Source organism: Rhyacophila brunnea, unplaced genomic scaffold (genome assembly GCF_057557595.1).
Source record: "Rhyacophila brunnea isolate RB1 unplaced genomic scaffold, BYU_Rbru_1.0 scaffold_21, whole genome shotgun sequence".
Taxonomy (NCBI): domain Eukaryota; kingdom Metazoa; phylum Arthropoda; class Insecta; order Trichoptera; family Rhyacophilidae; genus Rhyacophila; species Rhyacophila brunnea.
In genome coordinates, this window is record NW_028232871.1 from 9,686,802 (window position 1) to 9,709,908 (window position 23,107).

At 34.6% G+C, this 23,107-nt stretch overlaps 4 protein-coding genes across 4 annotated transcripts; 3 read left to right on the forward strand and 1 right to left on the reverse strand.

Moving 5' to 3' along the window:
- Positions 1-86: 86 nt before the first annotated feature.
- On the reverse strand, positions 87-2,085 carry LOC147070674 (uncharacterized). The gene has a single exon (XM_085949117.1). It carries the CDS (start codon positions 1,747-1,749, stop codon positions 256-258), a length of 1,494 nt encoding a protein of 497 aa, XP_085805243.1. The 5' UTR covers positions 1,750-2,085; the 3' UTR covers positions 87-255.
- Positions 2,086-2,159: 74 nt separating this feature from the next.
- LOC147070675 (uncharacterized) lies at positions 2,160-3,859 on the forward strand. Its single transcript, XM_085949114.1, has one exon. The coding sequence runs from the start codon at positions 2,324-2,326 to the stop codon at positions 3,833-3,835; it is 1,512 nt and encodes a 503-aa protein (XP_085805240.1). The 5' UTR covers positions 2,160-2,323; the 3' UTR covers positions 3,836-3,859.
- A 2,502-nt stretch (positions 3,860-6,361) lies between these two features.
- Positions 6,362-8,132, forward strand: LOC147070676 (uncharacterized). Its single transcript, XM_085949116.1, has one exon. The coding sequence runs from the start codon at positions 6,626-6,628 to the stop codon at positions 8,111-8,113; it is 1,488 nt and encodes a 495-aa protein (XP_085805242.1). The 5' UTR covers positions 6,362-6,625; the 3' UTR covers positions 8,114-8,132.
- A 9,070-nt stretch (positions 8,133-17,202) lies between these two features.
- LOC147070677 (zinc finger Y-chromosomal protein-like) lies at positions 17,203-18,877 on the forward strand. The gene has a single exon (XM_085949115.1). The coding sequence runs from the start codon at positions 17,269-17,271 to the stop codon at positions 18,742-18,744; it is 1,476 nt and encodes a 491-aa protein (XP_085805241.1). The 5' UTR covers positions 17,203-17,268; the 3' UTR covers positions 18,745-18,877.
- Positions 18,878-23,107: the final 4,230 nt, after the last annotated feature.

Sequence of the window (23,107 nt, forward strand, 5' to 3'; positions counted from 1 at the left end):
AAGGTTTAATTGATAAAAAAAACTAACCAATACTCTCTGCACATTGAATTGTAGTATTAGTTTAATGAAAACAAATACATATGACTGACAAAGTTTAATGTGCACTATTTATGGCGGATCTTAACAGCCTACTCCCACCCTTCGCCACTGGTAACCACACACCTTACAGGCAACCCTTTGTATATAAATAGTAAAAAATATAGGAAAACATGTAAAATGAAACAATAATAATTGAGGTTATATTAGAATTGAGATTTAATTTTTCTGATTATGAGTAACCGCTTGATGTCTCGACAGATCGTTGATTCTGAAAAATCCTCTTCCACAAAAATCACAGATGTGTGGAGTGTGGTTATTGTGACGCTTCAATATGTGGTATTCCACCATGTTCTTGGACTTAAATTTTTCTTTGCAATCCTCAACAGAGCATGGGTATTTTCCTGTATTCGCATGATTGTTCAAGTGAGTGGTCAGACTCGCCTGTTTGGAATAACTTTTGCTGCAGATGTTGCATTGAAATGGAGTTTCTCCAGTATGTGACCTCATGTGGTTCTCCAAATTTGAGTATTGCTTGCTGCAAACTGAGCACTGCCCGGACTTTTCCGAATGTACAGTATTCGTGTGCAACTTCAAACTGTCTCTCTTTAAGAAAGCCATTCCACACTGATCACAAATGTAGGATTTGTTCCCCTGGTGAATGAGTTGGTGTTGACTAAGACCTTGTTTAGATTTGAGAGCGAGACCACATGTACTGCAAACAAATGGCCTTTCCGTAGTATGAACAAGGTTGTGTCTGGTTATTAAGGAAGATGAAGCAAATTTTCTACCGCATATTTTGCATGTGTATGGTTTTTCTCCTGTGTGCGTACGGGAGTGTTGAATGAGAGACGTCTGCTGGGCGAATTTTTTAGGACAGACTTTGCAGTGATAAGGGGTCTCTTTGGTGTGCACCCTCATGTGAATAGCGGCCTGTGCTGCATTGTATGACCCCTGTCCGCAGACACTGCAGGCAAATTTTTTTATTCTGTCCATATGACATGTAATATGTCTCACGAGGGATCCTTTCAAGCTGAAAGCTCTTTTGCAATAGTCACAGGTGAACGGCTTGTCTCCTGAATGTTTCCTGGAATGGTTGGCCATCAACGCAGGACGTGGGGCTTTAAAATCGCAAACAGAACACTGTAATAATGGTTTACGGTGTTTAGGCAGTAAGTTGGGTGATTTTTTTTTAGATCTCTCTGTTTTGATTTTGGAGTTTTTTAAATTTGCATAGAGGACATCTTTAAGATTTGACTCTTTATTATTATCTTCGTCTTTTACAACAGCAACTGGATTAGCACAATCAGCCTTGTGTTCTTTAGTGTCATCGGATAAATTATCATATTTAATAATTATTCCTTCATCAGCAGCTGCAACATCGGGTTCAACTTTTATCTTAGTTTCTGTGGCATGTGCTTCATATTCAATGCTTAAAACAGTCTTTTTCAATAATCCTTTATCCGAATATTGTTTCAGTTTTTGATCTGACTCTCGACATTTAGTAACAAAATCGTAAACGATCGGTAATTCATGAACGCACTTCTCACAAATGACATTAGGAAATCCATCGTCGATAGCCATTCTGATATTTGTGCATTCAGACAATTTGAGAGAGTATTTATTTTCAAGGAATAATGAATACATTGTACGATCTGAGCACAAGCAAACCCTGCACTGGTGATCTGGATTAACATCGTTTTTTAAAGACATTTATAATATTACTGATAGTGAAGCAATATAGATTCTTAAGGAACTTTTATATGAAAATAAAATGTAATGAACGACTGCTGCTGCTCCCCTACAACCCGAATATTTATTATAATGTCAATATTATTAACAGTCGATAAAAACAGCTGTCACATTGACGTTTAAAATAGAAAATTGTTATCTATCTGACCAATATACCTAAACACCATAGAGACAGAAGTTGTTGGGTTAAAATATCGTAAACTATTGTAGGTGCAACAGTAAATATAATGTTTTCTCTCAACCTAAACACTTTTTCTTGTCTTGGCGATAAACATGAGTATGATATTTTTCCTGCTATAATATGGCATATTATAATAATTAATATTATTTTAAAATAGCATTGGTTTTTTTGATGGCAACAAAAGTATATTTGTCTATTGGCCTACAGCTGTCAGCATCACAATCAATATGTCAATATTATTTTTTCAACTGCAATACAATGTAATAATATCATTGAGTTTTTAGAAATTGGAACATGGACAGACAAACGCTGCTAAATTGTGGATTATTCTATTTCACCAATAAATAACACGTTATGTCTACTAAAAGCGAAGTTATTTTTGAAAACCATTGCAGGGTTTGCTTGTGCTCAAATCTTGCCATGTATTCATTATTCAATGAAAATAAATACTCTCTTAAATTGACAGAGTGTACAAATGTTGAAGTCACCATCGACGATGGATTTCCAAATGTCATCTGTGAGAAATGTCTCGATAATTTACCGATGGTTTACGATTTTGTTATGAAATGTCGGAACTCAGATCGAAAACTCAAACAATGTTTGACCAAAGGATTATTGCAAAAAACTGTTTTAAACATTGAATATGTAGTGAACGTTATCGAAACGAAGATAAAAATTGAACCCGATTCCGTACCTACCGATTTAGTAATAAGTAAATGTGATAAATCATCCGATGACAGTAATAACTTTGCAGTGCCCGGGACAGGCAGTGCAGCTACAAGTAGTGAAATGAAAGGAGAAGATTGTAACAAAGAATCAAATTTTAAAAATGTCCTCTACGCTAATCTGAAAGACTCCAAATTAAAAGCAAGGCGTTCTAAGAAGAATACACTGCATAAACCATTATTACAGTGTCCCGTTTGCGACTTTAAGGCATCGCGTCCTGCATCAATGACTAACCACTCCAGAAAACATACAGGGGACAAGCCCTTCACCTGTGACTATTGCAAAAGGTCATTCAGCTTGAAAGGATCCCTTGTAAGACATATTGCATGTCATATGGACAGAATAAAAACATTTTCTTGCAGTGTGTGTGGACAAGGGTCATATGATGCCAAACAGGCTGCCATTCACATGAGGGTGCACACCAAAGAGACCCCCTACCACTGCCAAGTATGTCCAAAAAAATTTGCTCAGCGGACATCTCTTATCCTGCATTCCCGAACGCATACAGGAGAAAAACCCTATGCATGCAAAACATGCGGTAGAAAATTTTCCTCTTCCTCTTTGATGATCAGACATAACCTTGTACACACTACAGAAAGGCCATTCGTTTGTAGTATATGCGGTGTCGCTCTTAAATCTAAACATGGTTTAAGTCAACATCTACTCGTTCACCAGGGGAATAAGTCATATAAATGCGATCATTGCGGAATGGCTTTCTTGAAGAAAGAATATCTAAAGTTGCACATGAATACTGTACATTCGGAAAAGTCTGGAAAGTGCTCAGTTTGCAGTAAACAATGTTCCAATCTAGAGAACCACATGAGGTTACATACTGGAGAAACTCCATTTCAATGTAACATCTGTACCAAAAGTTACTCCAAACAGGCGAGTTTAACCGCTCACTTGAACAACCACGCAAATACAGGAAAATACCCATGCTCTTTTAAGGATTGCAAGGAAAAATTCAAGTCCAATAACATGGTGGACTACCACATAATGAAGCATCACAATAACCACACTCCACACATCTGTGATTTTTGTGGAAGAGGATTTTTCAGAATCAACGATCTGTCGAGACATCAGGCGGTTACTCACAATCAGAAAAACCAAAATCAAATACAAACAAAAAATGAAAAATAAAAACAGCCATCCTTTATTAATTTACATTTACGTGTTTCATTTTAGCAATACCAATATCTATATTAATGTGGTTTTCTTTTTCTTTTCATTATGTTTTTCACATTCTATTTAATATATTGTAGGTAACTAAATATTTAGTGTTCTATAAAATTGTGTACATGACATATTTGAATTCAACGTACAATTTAGAACTTACAGCAGTTTTACTTAATTTACTTATATTACTTTTTCTACATATTTTAATCTTGTTCCAGATATTTTTATTCTTTTTGTATCTATAACTTACAGGCCTTTATGCCAACAGTAGTAATAACAGTGAAACAATCACAGAAACACCCAGAATTTGATAAAATAAGATAAATGGGTACTGTTCGGTTATCAGGAATACAGCGGAAAACACATTTTGAAAATAGCCGAAAAACTGGATTATTTGTTAGGTTAACCTAACCAAACCTAATGAGATCCCCGGGGTTCCAGCGGCTAGCTCAGGAGTCCATCGAACCCCGGATTCACAAAAAAAGAAATTCAAACGGTTGGAGTGTAAATAAAACACGGTCTTTCGTGCTCGTAACGTGGTCTTCTTATATTTTACATTTTCTTTAAACGTTTACATATTTTGTTTTAACAATAAGTTTCGCAGGTCCTATCCTATCGGAAAGGGGACGCTTACTAATTACTTTTTTCTTTTTCAAACTTCGCGTACCCACGCCATTCCAGCAAAAAGGACTCTCGTGATTGGCCAAATTTTATCGCATGATTTTGGATTTGACGAATCACGAGGACCACCTCGGCGCAGGCGCGCAGAAATTTGGACGTTGCCGACAAGCGCGGCAAAATTTATTATTTTTGAATCCTTATATTTAGTCTTAAAATTATCTCTTTCATCCATCATCATTTTTACTTTTTAAATTAAAAAAAAAATACTTACGTGGTTGAGCAAGGAATCAGATTAGATGTTTTATGAAGCCGTTTCTAGAGGTCAGGGTTACGTTTCGACTTGAGCTACTAAATGATTATTTTACACCGGGAGAAGCCCGCCTGTAACAGGGGTGTATCACTAACCTAACCCAAACTAACAAATAATCCAGTATATCGGGTATTTTCAAAATGTGTTTTCCGCTGTATTCCTGATAACCGAACAGTACCGATAAATGTATTGTGACCTCACCGGGCTCGAACCCAGAGCTCCCGGATGTGAAGCTGATGCTGTACGCATTGAGGAGGGTACTCATTAGCGAGTCGTAACTGTAAGTGTGAGGCCTCAGTGCCAGTGTTCGGCGCAACTCAAACGTATAAATGTATAACCAAAAAAAGACATTGTCTACGAACATTTTCACACACGGTTATATATTTGAGTTGCGCTAAACGCTCAACGCTGCGCCGAACGCTGCCACTCAGGACGTACACAAACCGTTCCAGATACTGTAACCAAATCTAGATGCAAAATAATTATTTATTAGGCTCGCGAACTAATTATTATTTGGCGTCCATACTGGTTACTGTATCTGCAACGGTCACAGTTACGGTTCGCTAACAAGTGCCTATCTTTAGAGTATAAAAGGGCATATTCATCAACATAGGTAAATTACTGTTGCCAATATGTACCAATCACAAGTTTTTGAAATCAGTGAGTCATAAGATATTTTTTTTCATCATGTCATGTTTTCCGGATTGTTTTTAAAAAAAAAAAAATTTTATGAAACGCGACCGACTTTATGATTTGATTATTCTATGTTTGCTAAAATTTCATATGCAAATATGAAAAGATGGCAATTACCAAATGTAATATTATGTAACATAATTGTAGTTGATTTTTGGGTTTCCACCGTGTGTCCTTCTTTCCTAGACGTTTTGGGCTCGTTGCAGAGGCCATTATCAAGAAATAATAATGGCCTCTGCAACGAGCCCGAAACGTCGAGGAAAGAAGGGCACACGGTGGAAACCCAAAAATCTACTACGATGAAAAACAACCGTGAAAGCCTCTAACATTAAGTCATAAAAAATGCTATAATTGGTAAAAAAGGCGGCACATTGGTAAGGTTCGTATTTATTTTCAAAGGTACCTATTAAAATTTACTATTATTTCTTGCTGAAAAAGGATGGAATAAAGAAATACTAAACACTATTGTTAGTTACCTACTTACTTATTTTTATTTTAGGTACCTATCTACCCAGGTACTGTTTTAACATTTTTTTTATGACTCGTGATACTCCGAGCTGCCAGCTTCGTCCGTCGATCACTACGTACTTTAAATTTTACATTATTTTACGCAATCATTCGCGCCGAAAAAATCTGTAATTGTTTTAAACATTTTTATTGATTAGAAAATGAGAGATTTATCAATTTTTTTTTTTTTTGTATTTATGAAATTCATAAAAAAACGTAAAACTTGTGTTGTTTTCACTGCTATATTATTTTATGTAGTCTACATATAAATAACATAAAATTGTAGGAGTATCGGAAGACATTACGATAATCGCAACTTTTGACAGCTCGATTTTTTTATTCGTTCGTTGATCAGTAGCAGAGCGTAGACAAACCGGACGATAATTATTATTGTACTCGGATTTTTGGAGCGCCGGAATATTTATGGCAACCCTATCAAAAATATCAACAGAGGTTGATATTTTTTGACGTTTCTGCAAATAATGTCAGGGAGTGGGTAGTAAATTAGGCGATTAGTTTACAATCAGTATTATAATGTCAATGCTCGAAAGGAGTAAATATTAAATTAGGATTACAATGTATATAATTAAATCAGCCAATGTTTACATATTATAATAGTCACAATGTCTTGCAAAAGTGACACTATTAAATCCGATTCCCAGTGCAGGGTTTGCTTGAGCTCAAACTCTACGATGTATCCACTATTCAATGAAGATAAATACTCCCTCAAATTGTCGGAGTGCACAAATGTCAAAGTGGACATCGACGACGGTTTTCCGAACGTCATCTGCGAGAAATGTTTCGACGATTTGCCGATGGTCTACGACTTTGTCATGAAATGTCGGGAGTCAGATACAAAACTGAAACAATGTACACAAAATGAATCATTACACAAAAGTATTTTAAGCATCGACTATGAAGTCGACGTCGACGATACGAAGATAAAAATTGAACCCGAATTCGCACCTGCCGAAGGAATTAGTAAATATGATAATTCACCCGACGAAACAAAAGACTATGCGGATTATGTAGAGATGAACGACGAAGATTTCAGTGAAGAATCGATGCATAAAGGTCTCCTATATGCACGTCTAAAAGACAAACGTAAAAAAAAAAAAAAAAATATGATCATCCAACCACCTAAACCGTTAATAAAGTGTCCTGTTTGCGACTATAAAGCAACAGTTCCGTCAATGATGATAGTTCACTCCAGAATGCATTCAGGAGATAAGCCTTACATCTGTGACTATTGCAAAAGAGCCTTCAGCCTGAAAGGAACTGTCAAACAACACATTGTTAGGTGTCATTTGTTCGTAGAAAAGCATATCATCTGTGAAGTGTGCGGACAGAGATTCTATAATGCGAGAGACGCTAACACTCACATGAGAGTGCACACAAAAGAAACACCGTATCACTGCCACCTCTGTCCTAAAAGATTTTCCCAACAGTCATCTCTCATCACGCATGTCCGCACGCACACGGGGGAAAAACCTTTCCCGTGCAAAATCTGCGGTAAAAAATTCATCACCACATCAATGCTGAATAAACATCACCAAGTCCACTCCCAAGAACGACCGTTTGTCTGTAGTATTTGCGGTGTGGCTGTCAAATGTAAAAGCGCACTGAAACAACATCAACTCGTTCACCAGGGCAATAAATCATATGTTTGCGATCAGTGTGGAATGGCTTTCTTGAAGAAAGGCGGTCTGAAGTTGCACACTGTTACAGTTCATTCGGAAAAGTCTGGCCAATGCTCCGTTTGTAACAAGCAATTCTCCAATCTCGAAAACCACATGCGGGCTCATACTGGGGAAACGCCGTTTCAATGCCATGTTTGCAGTAAAAGTTATCCGAGGCAGCAGAGCTTGGCCGTTCACTTGATGAAGCATGAGAATCCGGGAAAGTTTCCATGCACGTTTGACGATTGCAAGAAAAAATTCCGATCGAAGAGCATGCTGGAATTTCACATACTTAAACATCACAAGAATCACACTCCACACGTTTGTGAGGAATGCGGGAGAGGCTTTTTCAGAATCAGCGATCTGTCTAGACATCGAGCGCTCAATCACGGCCTCAAAAATAAGAGTACCTCAGTGAAGAATGAAAAATAAAATTACGTATTCTCTGTCAGTTGCTTGTTTCATTTATAAATCCTTTAAGTTTGTAATATGCTTGTTTGTAGTATGCCGTCGATTCACAGTGCTCACCTGTGTAGCAAGAGAATGTCTGCTTAGTCAACTTGATTGCCTTTTTAGATTTTTTTCCATTTATTCTTTGCTCCTCTCCCATGAGCATTTCTAAGAATTTAACTCAGTCAATATCAGGGAACACAAATATGCTCTGCAGTGGGTTACAGCCTCACTTTCTGGGTAAGGCTGTAACAAGGTGTAAATCTCAAGTGGAGAAATATTATAACATGACGCAGTGACGTCCGGTGGGGGTAGGCAGATTGAGCGTCGTTTGGGGGCAGTAGTAACCCGAAGGGCGGCAAATCGAGGGGAATCATTAGCTATATAAGTATAGAAATAGCTACCTGAACTTAGTAATAACGGAAATATCTTTCCATTAAAATAAATCAGCTCAGTGGTTGGAAACAAAGTGTATTAATTACTATAACAGGACTATAATTTTTTTGTCGGGTTCGAGATGTCTAGTTTGCTTCCGTTGTCCTTGGACGTCGCGTCATGTGCCATGCGTAGATTTGCGAATTAGATTTGAATTATAGGTAGATACATAGGTACTTACCTAATTTTAAATTTATCCAAATATTTTTGCCGGTCACTCGTGAGTTTTGGAAGTTATTACATGTATTTTAAAATGGACCTACCTACCTATCTGAAACCGTGGACTCGCAATATTTGTCTATTGAAGCAAAGATGGCATTTAAATTAGATTTAGTGGTATTATAGGTCTTGTTAGTAATCCATACAACACAATTTATTAGATATTGGTGTCATTAAAGGATGATAAAAATTTTTTTTTTTTTTTTTTTTTCGACCATGTCCGATCCTGATAGGATCATATGGGCCTCCACAAAGTGGAGGTTTGCATTGACAGATTTTGTTTTTTTACGAGAAATGGATGTCAGCCACTTGCTCAACCTATTAGGTCCATACATGTACGTCAAGTTGGACTGCCCACTTTTGAAATTCAAAATTTTGAAATAGCCAGTCGTTAGTGCTGCGTTAGTGCTGGTTAGTGCTGCAATATCATCGTTAGTGCTGTTGTATTAAAAAAGTTATAGGCAATTCAATGTGGGCAGTCCAACTTGACGTCAAGTTGGACTGCCCACTTTGTAAAAACAAATAAAATTCAAAATTCAAAATAGCCAATCGTTAGTGCTACATTAGTAATGGTTAGTGCTGCAAAAATTATCTTTATTGCCATTAAATTGCAAAAGTTATGGGCAAATCAAATTATAAAAAACGTCAAGTTGGACTGCCCACTTTTTAAAAACGAATAAAATTCCAAATCCAAAATAACCAATCGTTAGTGCTACGTTAGTGTTGGTTAGTGCTGTAAAAATTATCGTAATTGCCATTAAATTAAAAAAGTTATGGGCAAATCAAATTATGACAAGCGTCTAGTTGGAGTACCCACTTTTGAAAAACAAATAAAATTCAAAATCCAAAATAACCAATCGTTAGTGCTACATTAGTATTGGTTAGTGCTGCAAAAATTATCGTTATTGCCATTAAATTGCAAAAGTTATGGGCAAATCAAATTTTAAAAAACGTCAAGTTGGACTGCCCACTTTTTAAAAACGCATAAAATTCCAAATCCAAAATAGCCAATCGTTAGTGCTACATTAGTATTGGTTAGTGCTGTAAAAAATACCGTTATTTCCATTAAATTAAAAAAGTTATGGGCAAATCAAATTATGACAAGCATCTAGTTGGAGTGCCCACTTTTGAAAAACAAAAAAAAATCAAAATCCAAAATAGCCAATCGTTAGTGCTACATTAGTATTGTTAGTGCTGCAAAAATTATTGTTATTGCCATTAAATTGCAAAAGTTATGGGCAAATCAAATTATAAAAAAACGTCAAGTTGGACTGCCCACTTTTTAAAAACGCATAAAATTCCAAATCCAAAATAGCCAATCGTTAGTGCTACATTAGTATTGGTTAGTGCTGTAAAAATTACCGTTATTTCCATTAAATTAAAAAAGTTATGGGCAAATCAAATTATGACAAGCATCTAGTTGGAGTGCCCACTTTTGAAAAACAAAAAAAATCAAAATCCAAAATAGCCAATCGTTAGTGCTACATTAGTATTGTTAGTGCTGCGAAAATTACCGTTATTTCCATTAAATTACAAAAGTTATGAGCAAATCATTTAGGTACTAATTGTGCAGTTGAAGTTTTTATGTACTTACAGGTAAGTACCTAGCGCAATTGTTAGAGTGAAAGAAAAAAGAGATTAGAATGGATAAGTACACATTTTTTGCCTGATTTCCCAAGGTAAACTCAATGATTTTAGTTCATAATTGAAGCCTGAAAATAATACAAGATAATGTTTGATAAGTTTTATGAGCGAATACAAGTAGGTGTGCACGGGCAACAGTGGATTGTATGAGGCGAAGGGATGGTGTTTTGTTTGAAGCAGTGTTGCCAACTTTTAAAAATGGAATTATAGTACAAAGCCTCCAAAATTATAGTATTTGGGGAAAAAATATAATACGCGTTATCATCTGTTGAAAATGTATAGATTTTTTGGTTCTCAGGAAAAATAACGGACAATTTGAGAAGAGAAACTACGAGACCCCTTTTTATATAGGTAACTCATCCGACCAAAAATGCTTACCGAAGAATTCAAGAAATTTCATTTTAAACCAAAGTCAAGGGGTTTTTTTACGTTTTTCGAGCATTTTTTTTCCAAATTCACCAAATCTTATATTATTGCGAAATTATAGTACTTTGCACCAATTTATCGGATGGAAATAACGAAATTTAAGTACTTTTTACATATTTTTTCCGATTTTCAAAATTATAGTATTTTGGGCGTACTATACATGTTTTATATCGTACATAGTACGCGGGCCAAAATTATAGTACAAATACTATAATTATAGTACGGTTGGCAACACTGGTTTGAAGCCAGCGAAGGCAGGTAGCAAAGTATTGTGTCCATGGCAGTGTTGCCAACCGTACTATAATTATAGTATTTGTACTATAATTTTGGCCCGCGTACTATGTACGATATAAAACAGGTATAGTACGTCCAAAATACTATAATTTTTAATATCGGAAAAAATATGTAAAAAGTACTAAAATTTCGATATTTTCATTCGATAAATTGGTGCAAAGTACTATAATTTCGCAATATAAGAAGATTTTGAGTACTTGGAAAAAAATTGCTCGAAAAACGTAAAAAAACCCTTGACTGGTTTAAAATGAAATTTCTTGAATTCTTTGGTAAGCATTTTTGGTCGTAAGAGGTACCTAAATAAAAAGGGGTCTCGGAGTTTCTCAAATTATCCGTTATATTTTTTTGAGAAACTAAAAACCTATACATTTTCAACACTATGACAACGCGTACTATATTAGTTCTCTGAACTATAATTCCACTTTGAAAAGATGGCAACACTGACGGTTGGTAACACTGGACTAGGTATAAAATTTAACCCGGCGAAAGCTGAACTTCGTCATACAAAATTGAAACTATGCGGTGTTATTTTTCGGCATATTTTTTTGCCGTATATGAATGAATAGGCTAGGTAGTTAAAATATAAACTCTGTATTTATTGGAGGCCAAACTTATAAAGATTCCGTGAAAACATTAAAATATGCAGTTATATATCAAGTGCTGTCATAATATCCTAAGTGACAGTATTTAACCGCTTGTAGGTAGTTAAGTTAAGTTAAGTAAAAGTATCTATGTTATAATATTATGATTCGTTTTATTTAGGCACAAATTTGCATACCTACCTACAACAGTTGTAGGTAGGTATATGAAGTACCATCAGCGCTCGAAATGGAAAATATTACGAACCGGAGCGCTCGAAAATTAGCACGGTTATCAAATTTTATGTGTATTTTATAAACATAAGGTTGCTAGATTTTTTATTATATGGCATATCTAGCTCAGACGGTCAAATTATTTTGTCCACGAGACGGAGCGATAACTTTACAGATTTCATGAACCGGAACGGCGCTCCGGTGCGTTCCGGTCCATTTTGAGCCCTGAGTACCATGTAATATGTTTGGTTAATGCAACGGGCGCTAAAAAATCTTAAACTCCTGTGAAAACATTATTTCAAATTACCTATTTTAGCATGTCATTACGGAGAAACTTGATTGTACCATTTAAACACACGAAAGTAGGTAAGTACACAAAATATAAATACTTACACTATTACCATTTAGTGCTGCCGATTATTAATTGTATAATCGGCAATATATTCTGTATCTGAACATGTCTATCTTTGGCAACAGTGTCTGCAGTCTGCAATAACGGAAAAGGCCATGGATTAGTGTTGCCATCTTTTCAAAGTGGAATTATAGTACAGAGCCTCCAAAATAATAGTATTTGGGGAAAAAATATAGTACGCGTTGTCATCTGTTGAAAATGTATAGGTTTTTTGTTTCTCAGAAAAAAAAATAACGGAGATATTGAGAAACTCGGAGACCCCTTTTTATTTTGGTACCTCTTCCGACCAAAAATGCTTGCCGAACTATTCAAGAAATTTCATTTTAAACCAAAGTTAAGGGATTTTTTTATGTTTTTCGAGCATTTTTTTTCCATGTGCTGCAAATCATCTTATATTGCGAAATTATAGTACTTTGCACCAATTTATCCAACGAAAATATAGAAATTTTAGTACTTTTTATATATTTTTTCCGATATTCAAAAGTATAGTATTTTGGGCGTACTATACATGTTTTATATCGTACATAGTACGCGGGCCAAAATTATAGTACAAATACTATAATTATAGTACGGTTGGCAACACTGCCATGGACACAATACTTTGCTACCTGCCTTCGCTGGCTTCAAACAAAACACCATCCCTTCGCCTCATACAATCCACTGTTGCCCGTGCACACCTACTTGTATTCGCTCATAAAACTTATCAAACATTATCTTGTATTATTTTCAGGCTTCAATTATGAACTAAAATCATTGAGTTTACCTTGGGAAATCAGGCAAAAAATGTGTACCTATCCATTCTTATCTCTTTTTTCTTTCACTATAACAATTGCGCTAGGTACTTACCTGTAAGTACATAAAAACTTCAACTGCACAATTAGTAAGTACCTAAATGATTTGCTCATAACTTTTGTAATTTAATGGAAATAACAATAATTTTTGCAGCACTAACAATACTAATGTAGCACTAACGATTGGCTATTTTGGATTTTGATTTTTTTTTGTTTTTCAAAAGTGGGCACTCCAACTAGATGCTTGTCAAAATTTGATTTGCCCATAACTTTTTTAATTTAATGGAAATAACGGTAATTTTTACAGCACTAACCAATACTAATGTAGCACTAACGATTGGCTATTTTGGATTTGGAATTTTATGCGTTTTTAAAAAGTGGGCAGTCCAACTTGACGTTTTTTAAAATTTGATTTGCCCATAACTTTTGCAATTTAATGGCAATAACGATAATTTTTGCAGCACTAACCAATACTAATGTAGCACTAACGATTGGCTATTTTAGGATTTTGATTTTTTTTTGTTTTTCAAAAGTGGGCACTCCAACTAGATGCTTGTCATAATTTGATTTGCCCATAACTTTTTTAATTTAATGGAAATAACGGTAATTTTTACAGCACTAACCAATACTAATGTAGCACTAACGATTGGCTATTTTGGATTTGGAATTTTATGCGTTTTTAAAAAGTGGGCAGTCCAACTTGACGTTTTTTAAAATTTGATTTGCCCATAACTTTTGCAATTTAATGGCAATAACGATAATTTTTGCAGCACTAACCAATACTAATGTAGCACTAACGATTGGTTATTTTGGATTTTGAATTTTATTTGTTTTTCAAAAGTGGGTACTCCAACTAGACGCTTGTCATAATTTGATTTGCCCATAACTTTTTTAATTTAATGGCAATTACGATAATTTTTACAGCACTAACCAACACTAACGTAGCACTAACGATTGGCTATTTTGGATTTGGAATTTTAGTCGTTTTTAAAAAGTGGGCAGTCCAACTTGACGTTTTTTATAATTTGATTTGCCCATAACTTTTGCAATTTAATGGCAATAAAGATAATTTTTGCAGCACTAACCATTACTAATGTAGCACTAACGATTGGCTATTTTGAATTTTGAATCTTATTTGTTTTTACAAAGTGGGCAGTCCAACTTGACGTCAAGTTGGACTGCCCACATTGAATTGCCTATAATTTTTTTAATACAACAGCACTAACGATGATATTGCAGCACTAACCAGCACTAACGCAGCACTAACGACTGGCTATTTCAAAATTTTGAATTTCAAAAGTGGGCAGTCCAACTTGACGTACATGGTCCATACCCTGACACACACAAATTGAAAAACAATATGTGTACTTGCCAGACCCAGGATTCGAACCTGGGACCCACGGCTTTATAGTCCCAAAAAATGGGGCGGCATTTTGTCTTGGGACGTCACTGATATGACGTGTTAAAGTATATTATTTTATTTTTGATAGTTACCTCTGTAGCACAATATCATAGCTGTATATTAAATACCTCCTTGATACCACATGATGCGCATTTTTTTCCCTACCATATGTATTATTATATTATCACTTGAGAAAAGATCAAATTAAAAATTTAATCACCAAATAAAATCGATAATTAATTTATGCTATTTGAGAGCATCCAAAATCATGCACCGTAATTAATCCTATGTGAGCGTCCGCCGCAATAGATCAGTATTAAAATAATCTTATGTGAACATGGTATGTTTACACATGATTCAATACACTGCATATAGAATTAATCCTATGTGATAAAAACATGGAAAAAGCTATGATTTTACCATTTAATAATAAATGTTATATTATCCAATTTTAATGTATGATTATGATACACCCCTGTTACAGGCGGGCTTCTCCCGGTGTAAAATAATCATTTAGTAGCTTAAGTCGAAACGTAACCCTGACCTCTAGAAACGGCTTCATAAAACATCTAATCTGATTCCTTGCTCAACCACGTAAGTATTTCTTTTTAATTTAAAAAGTAAAAATGATGATGAATGAAAGAGATAATTTTAAGACTAAATATAAGGATTTAAATATAATAAATTTTGCCGCGCATTGTGCGTGAAATCCTCGCGCGCCGGCGCCAGGGTCAGGCTCGTGATTCGCCGAATCAAAGATCACGCGATAAAATTTGGCCAATCACGAGAGTCCTTTTTTTTTGCTGGATGGCGTCGGTACGAGGAATTTAAAAAGAAAGAAAAAAGGAGGTTAGTAAGCGTCCCCTTTCCGATAGGTACGGACCTGACGACTACCACTGTAAAAATCCCAAATATAATTTGTAAAACTAAAAATGTAAAATATAAACAATATCACGTTACGAGCACGAAGGACTGTGTTTTATTTACACTCCAACCGTTTGAATTTCTTTTTTTGTGAATCCGGGGTTCGATGGACACCTGAGCTAGCCGCTGGAACCCCGGGGATCTCAATTAGGATCTACAAACAATATTTAAACATATTGTACAATCTTAATATATCATTAACGATTATAAATTTTTTTAAACAGTTTTTTTCGATTATCTCAGAATATGACTAAAACCACATAAGAGGTATTTAAAATACAGCGACGATGTGCATTAAAGTTTGTCACGTAAACAAACACGCGATCAATATTGGTAATATTTGAGGATACTCGGCGCACTATTGCACTTCTTGCATTTTATGGGCAACTACTTAATAATTATTTATTGGCTATACTTCATATTCTTACAGAACACTTGACACAGATTCCGGACTGGATGGGCATCCACTGGCTTATATGCTAAAAACGCGTTTATTACGGAATATTGAGGCTTTATTTTATCGTCCACCCAAATTAAGGTAATCGGGAAATTGCAATGGATAGTAATAAATACCAGGGTATTGAATATTTTGGTAAATTGACTGAATATCAAAAAATTGACTAAGGACACCTTCATTCGGTACTAGCAAATATTACCAGCTGTTGGCAACATTACCTATCAACATTCTCACACCTTCTCCCTGTCTACCTCTCTCATATTATGTTTATGTGTACATTCTGTCTTATTATCATTGCTCTGGTATTTCAGACTCAATTATTTATCTTTGAGCTGCTGCAATAATTTCTTTGTAGAGTCAAGACTTTACCGAGCACTCCATCACTGAACTCATTCATTTTTCAGATGGTGATGCTTAGCTGATGGTTCTTCGTCATCCATAATGTTTCTAATTTTTGATTTATGTATGTAGCCTAACGTTATAGTAGGTTACAGCACCCTATCTCTTAATTATTACCCTTGAATCTTTTGGATAACACACTAGTTTCTCGATACCTACTCTAATCATTCGACATGCTATTTCTGCACTGTAAGCATCTGTCAAAACACTTATGAGAGTACCTAGGTATCATTTGTTTTCTTTCACAACCCGATTAAAATATACGATGAATAGATCATGAACACTTGCAGAACAGATTAATAAGATAGAAATGTGAAAGTCAGTTGCCATGGCCAAGACTTTGAAGCCAGATTCGGATTATTACTTTATCATGGTCATACTATAAAACGATTGACGCAGAGCATGCTGAGTGTCCTTTCAAAATATCAATATTAGACGTACCTAGCTATTGAAAATAACATGTGTATAAAGACTATCCCATTTCTCTCCACACTCCAACCCGCTTTCCATTATTTTTGTATTCCTTGTGGAGTGTGGACATACTATCAACTTCAGATAAGCACCTATCAATTTGAAAAAATATTTATAAGATCATCGAGGTTTCATTTTGTGAAAAAGGAACATTAAAGTCAATTTTAAAATATATAATAATATTACCCATAACGTACCTACCTTTTCTAGGATAAGAAATATTAGGTATATGGGTTCCTTTATTTTTATTGATACCTACCGTTAACATTCTATAATACCATAAAATTACGACAAAATGAAAGCAACAGGCACTATACCATAGACTAACTCTATGGTCAGTATATAGTCGTATATTATCTATGATATTAGTCTATGCAAAAGTCAATTGTTTTTGATTGTGACAGTCGCGAGATTATTTACATGATTACGAAAATTTATTCCAATATTCACAATGGAATATCATTCTTCTACGTGCCGTATTTGCTTGTTAGAAAAGCGCGAGAGCGTGCCGATGTTTGATACCCAAAACAAAGTAAACTATTGTGTCCTGATCAAAGAGTACACGGGATTAAACATAGAACCGAATGACCATTTGCCGAAAGTTATTTGCGAGGTTTGCTCGTCAGAACTGATGACCGTAGTTGCGTTCGTCTCCAAATGCCGTGTAACAAACGAACAGCTTCAACTGTGCTTCGATCTAAAGTTTCCATTCAACCAATTGAACGATGACTCAGTCAAAGCAGAAGAAGTCGACTTAGCATTGGATATCGCGTTGGACATTAAAAAAGAAGATCCTGACCTATCGAACGACGACGCCCGCGATAATTCCGATTATGAATATACGAATCCAGTTAAAAAGAAGAAGAAGTCAAAGAAGCTAACATTCAAGTATATAGCCATAAAACCAAGAAAAAAGAAACGATCTAGTTCTGGTAATAACATACATCTGTGTAAAGTGTGCGGGTTGATGGTGCAAAGTAAATCAGCATTAATAGTTCATAATAGACGACACACAGGTGAAAGACCGTTTAAATGCCCGTATTGTGACAAATGTTTCTCACAAGGTGGTACTTTAAAAGAACACATGAGACGACAACATTTACAATCCGTTCGTCCTATTGAAAGGTCGTTCACTTGTGACGCTTGTGGGAAACAGTTTATCAAAAAAAGCGATATGCATATACACATGAGAATACATACGAAAGAAAAACCTTACCAATGCTCCTATTGTCCGCAAAAATTCGCTCAAAGAGGCACGTTAAACCATCACAATATGTTGCATACGGGTGAACGACCGTATTCCTGTGAGATATGTGGAAAAAAATTTATCGCGCAGTCAACACTGAAAAGACATTTAACCGTACATTCTGATGAGAAAAATTTCAAATGTACTATCTGCGAAAAGGCGGTTAAATCACGGTTCGCTTTGAAAAAACACATGCTGTTTCTGCACACGTCGGAAAAACCTTACATATGTGACGATTGTGGGTCGGCGTTTGCAATGAAAAGCAATCTTAAATCGCATATAAGATGTAAGCATTCTGAGTTGTCAGGATACTGCGAGATTTGTAAGCGAAAATACCCGCATTTAGCGTTACACATGAGAATCCACACGGGAGAAACTCCTTACCAGTGTCCTCTGTGCAACAAACGATTTACACAGCAGCGTAGCCTGACGAGTCACATGAACAAGCACAAAAACGCGACGAAGTTCGCCTGCTTAGAAGACAATTGCAACAAGGCCTTTTCGATGCAATGCAAGCTTGACTATCACGTGATGAAATATCACAGTAACCACACCCCGCACGTTTGTCAGTTTTGTTCGAAAGGATATTACCGTGCCTCAGATCTGACTAAGCATTTAAAAAATAGCCATTATAAGAATAACATAATTATTATATCTACAGGCACACATACTCCCGATTGATTGAATATTTTGATTATTATGAGTTGTAAACTGATTCTAGTAGCGACATTGCAACATTGAATTAATGAAATGAATTATATTGTACACTTGAACAGTCTCTGTGTCATACATTGATATAATATAAATACAATCGTGCATGCAAAAGCTCCAATATCAATGTGGACATGTTTTGCAAAATAGGTCAAAAAATTCTGATGAAAATATGCGAAATCATCTACAATCACAATGTAGGTAAAGTTCATATTAACCACAATAACATCGTTTGTCAGCGTTATCAGAATAGAATAATATATTTAATGCAGATTTGGAATAATGAGCCTTATTGCAATATCATCTGTAATTTGTCTGCTTACGATTGAACTTGGCAGACTCCTATGAATTATTTGTTCAGAGGTACCTACCTTTTATTGTCGTTGGAGTCACCGAGGCCGTGTCGCCCATCACCACCGGGCTGAGCACCGGGTCTGCTCCTATTTTTGCATTGTAATCCCCCAGGAAATACCTATGTTTCATAATATTTTATAATGTTGGATACTTAAAAAATTAAATTAATTATTAATACAATAATTGGGGTCATTCATTATAAATCAATTAATGAGGTTTTATTCAACGATAATAAAAAAAAAAAAATTGCTTTCCTTTTGCGTATAATTAAAATATCACTTGAATACAGTTTTTACATGTTATTATTTTATCAATTGGTATGACATAGTAAATAAGACTTCTGTTTTCTTTTACATTACACAATATAGTCACTTTATCTCGTGTAAATAATTATAATATAATGGTAATCAGTAGCGAAGGGTGGAGGTGGACTGATAAGATCTGCCATAAATAGTGCACATTAAACTTTGTTAGTCATACACATTTCATTTTATTGAACAAAGACTACAATTTACGGATGGTGTTGGTTAGTTTTTAAATAGTTATAGTATATTTTGGGCGATAAGACAAAATTGTGCACACATTTTCATTCGCCAAACTATAACAGACAAAAAATATTATTCTATCTATAAAATATCCAATGTTATGTACTATGATTTAATTGCATAAATTTAGATATTTTATAGATAGACGAGTATTTTTTGACTATTATCTATTATGGCTTGGTTTTCGCAGTGTTTAAGGAGGGACATGCTCAGCGTAGGTCAAAATGGAGCTTTTGTTCTTTTTTCAAAGCATGATCCTGGACATACCTTAAACGTTGTAGATAATCTATTTATATAATTTTGAAGCCTTATTATCCTTTATATTTATTTTAAACATTTGATGACTGCATAAAGTATTTTTATTACATAAAATAGTAAGTATTCTTTTAAACCTCTCGCTCTAATGTTTTAGAATATAGTCATATTTCGGTACATAACTGTGCAGTGGTGTTAAGATTTTTTACATTTATTAATTTTTAAACGCATTTATAACACTATTAGTATAATTTATGATGAGATAATTTTAGTAAAATATTTACGATAAAAAATTAAATTGATAATCTCTGTGATCCCAAATTTGACAAGAATTAGGCATTTTATTATTCAAAAAATCGGCAAGATTAACACATTTGAAGATAATTCTAAAGATATTGATTATAAGCTATGTCTTTGACCATTCAAGTGTGATAAACATCCTATGAATAATGAATGCTTTATAATAATTATTGACCTAAGAATAAGGTACTGTTTTTTTGAAACACACCTTTTTTTTTGTAATCCCCCAGTGGTTAAGCTACAACATACGGCCGTAGCCATAAATTGACAAACTAAAATTGAAGTAGGGAGTAAGATCATGTTAATGCGCGTATTTGAACATGTACCTAACCAAAAAAAAAATCTTTTTTTTTTTAAAACGGTACACAGGTATGCAGTCATCAAATGTTTAAAATAAATATAAAGGATAATAAGGCTTCAAAATTATACAAATAGATTATCTACAACGTTTAAGGTATGTCCAGGATCATGCTTTGAAAATAGAAAAAAAATTCCATTTTGACCCACGCTGAGCACGTCCACCCTTAATGGAATTTTAAAACTAACCAACACTGTCTGTAAATTGTAGTCTTATTTCAATGAAAACAAATACGTATGACTGACAAAATTTTAATATGCACTATTGATTGCGGATCTTAACAGTCTACCTCCACCCTTCGCCACTGATGGTAATAATGAATTCATGTATATCTACATCAAACCGGAATTTTAAAAAAAGTTTGTATACTGCTGATATAGAGAAGTTTGACAATAAATAACTTGATATTTGATGATGTTTTTTTATTCATTATATGACTACAGTAGAACCTCGATATAACGGAGCTGTTGTTGAGTGACATCAATGTTCAATGTCGATGCGATTGCTTTCGGTAATCCTGCTTTGAAAAAAGAATCGAGTTTTGTTTGCACTTTTTAAGTATGCCGGCTTTTTATAGTCAACTCTCTGAAATTACAAAAATGCATGTAATATACCTAGTTGAATTTCGTTACCTGACGAATAGTCAATGAATGTTATTTTATATTGTCGAGATGTGATCTTATCACTCCACATATTATAAAATGTTAGTATGCTTGAAGTGAAATAGCGCCACGGGCGATTTTATTTACTATTAGTGCATGTTTGTGATGTGTGTTTATCTCACTTGGCTGGTCAATTTCTCACGCCGGCCGTAAGCCCAGGCTATCTAGATACTTGACGTCATAAACATCAGTGGAGATTGATCATCACTCGCCTTTCAATATAAAGAAGATTCTTTAATTATTTTAGTTTTACTTATTTTACTTCTACTTAGAAGATCTTTAAATGTGTTGCAGTGGATAAAACCTTTCCAAATGGTCGCGGAACACCTATTCAGGTTCGCCGGAACACTGGTGTTCCGCGGAACATAGTTTGGGAAACCCTGTTCTATAGAGCGGAGCCTATGTGTATGAAATTGAAGCAAAAAAGGGATGTCCACTGATTAAGTTACCTACAAGACATATATTCTGACTTCATATTCCAGGTTCATTTGCAGAGAACTTCACACTACTGCTATGAAATTTATTTTCCAATTTGCAGGGCATATTAAAAGACGATCTGTCATAATGAATATTCAACCAATACCTAATACTACACTTCGGCATTATTATTTTGTTGTAAAATTAGTCTAAAACTGTTGATAACAGCAGTCGAGTAATCACAGTGAACGTAAAAAATGGCAGCCATTGCTTGTGTCAGATAATCGGTACGCCAACTAAGCGATGTTAATATTTGTGGAGTATAACAACTTAACTATGCTTCATGCGCTTGCAAAATAATTTCAAATGTCATAACAGAAATAACATAATATAAGGTTCCTTCTATTTATAGTCAAAATTCTTTGATTCTATACATAAGTTTGTGTACAATACTGCAATGGAGTCAATATAATACAAGATATGAATACGTGTATTAAATAAGGCTCTAAGTACCAAAAAGTAGTATTGCCTGTAGTTACAAAATACCAAGTCATTGCAGTAAAATTTCATGAAGAAGACCTTTTGAAAAATGTAGTTTTACAGTGTGAAGCAATCACGGCAGCTTCTATAATTTTAGGTATTAAGAACTCGCAAGTGTCAACACACCATCGTCAGCTATTTTATATTGAATGCCATTGACCACTGCAGTGCTACTTACTCCATTATAAATAAAACACGCCAACGGACTTACAACGTCGACAGGTTTAATTATTTTGCTGTATTTTTTTGACTTGCTTGAGGCACTTAGACTATAGTTGAAGTTATTGGCGTTGGTATGTAGAACATTTTTCTATAAAAATGTCAGTTTTTATGTTTTTGGTACTTAGCGCCTTAATTAATACACATATTCATATATTAAATTGTTTATACAATTTATTTGACACTAAACACATGTATATATTTTGGAAATTAATAATTAATACAATCGAAATTCTAACATGAAGATTAGCCAATCAAATCAAGGGTTCAAATTCCACAATAAGCTAGGATTTATTAATAGGGAGCTAATCAATGAAATAAATGACAATCTGTATTTTTCAAGGCTTCAATAATACAATAAAATCTACTAAAAGAATTTTATATAATCTGAAAGAATAATATGTGAAATATACAAAATGTTCTATTAATAAATTAGAGTAGTACACCCCAGGCTAAATTCAAGAAATACATTACTATGGCATATTATATTATCATCTTTCCAGATGTTTATCATGTTAAGATCAGTACAATGTTTTATTTAAGTATTGAATTTTAAATGTTAGCCATCTCTAAATTATTTCTAGTTTTTCAATAGATAACATTATTACTCTTGAAGATTTAGAAGAACTATTCCACGTTCTTGGTTTTAAACAATGCCTTTAGTGACCCTTCGGAGGAAGAGG

Excerpts from the sequence above, each read along its gene's own strand:
- LOC147070675 (XM_085949114.1), top strand. The coding sequence starts at position 2,324 with ATGTCTACTAAAAGCGAAGTTATTTTTGAAAACCATTGCAGGGTTTGC.
- LOC147070677 (XM_085949115.1), top strand. The coding sequence starts at position 17,269 with ATGGAATATCATTCTTCTACGTGCCGTATTTGCTTGTTAGAAAAGCGC.
- LOC147070674 (XM_085949117.1), bottom strand. The coding sequence starts at position 1,749 with ATGTCTTTAAAAAACGATGTTAATCCAGATCACCAGTGCAGGGTTTGC.
- LOC147070676 (XM_085949116.1), top strand. The coding sequence starts at position 6,626 with ATGTCTTGCAAAAGTGACACTATTAAATCCGATTCCCAGTGCAGGGTT.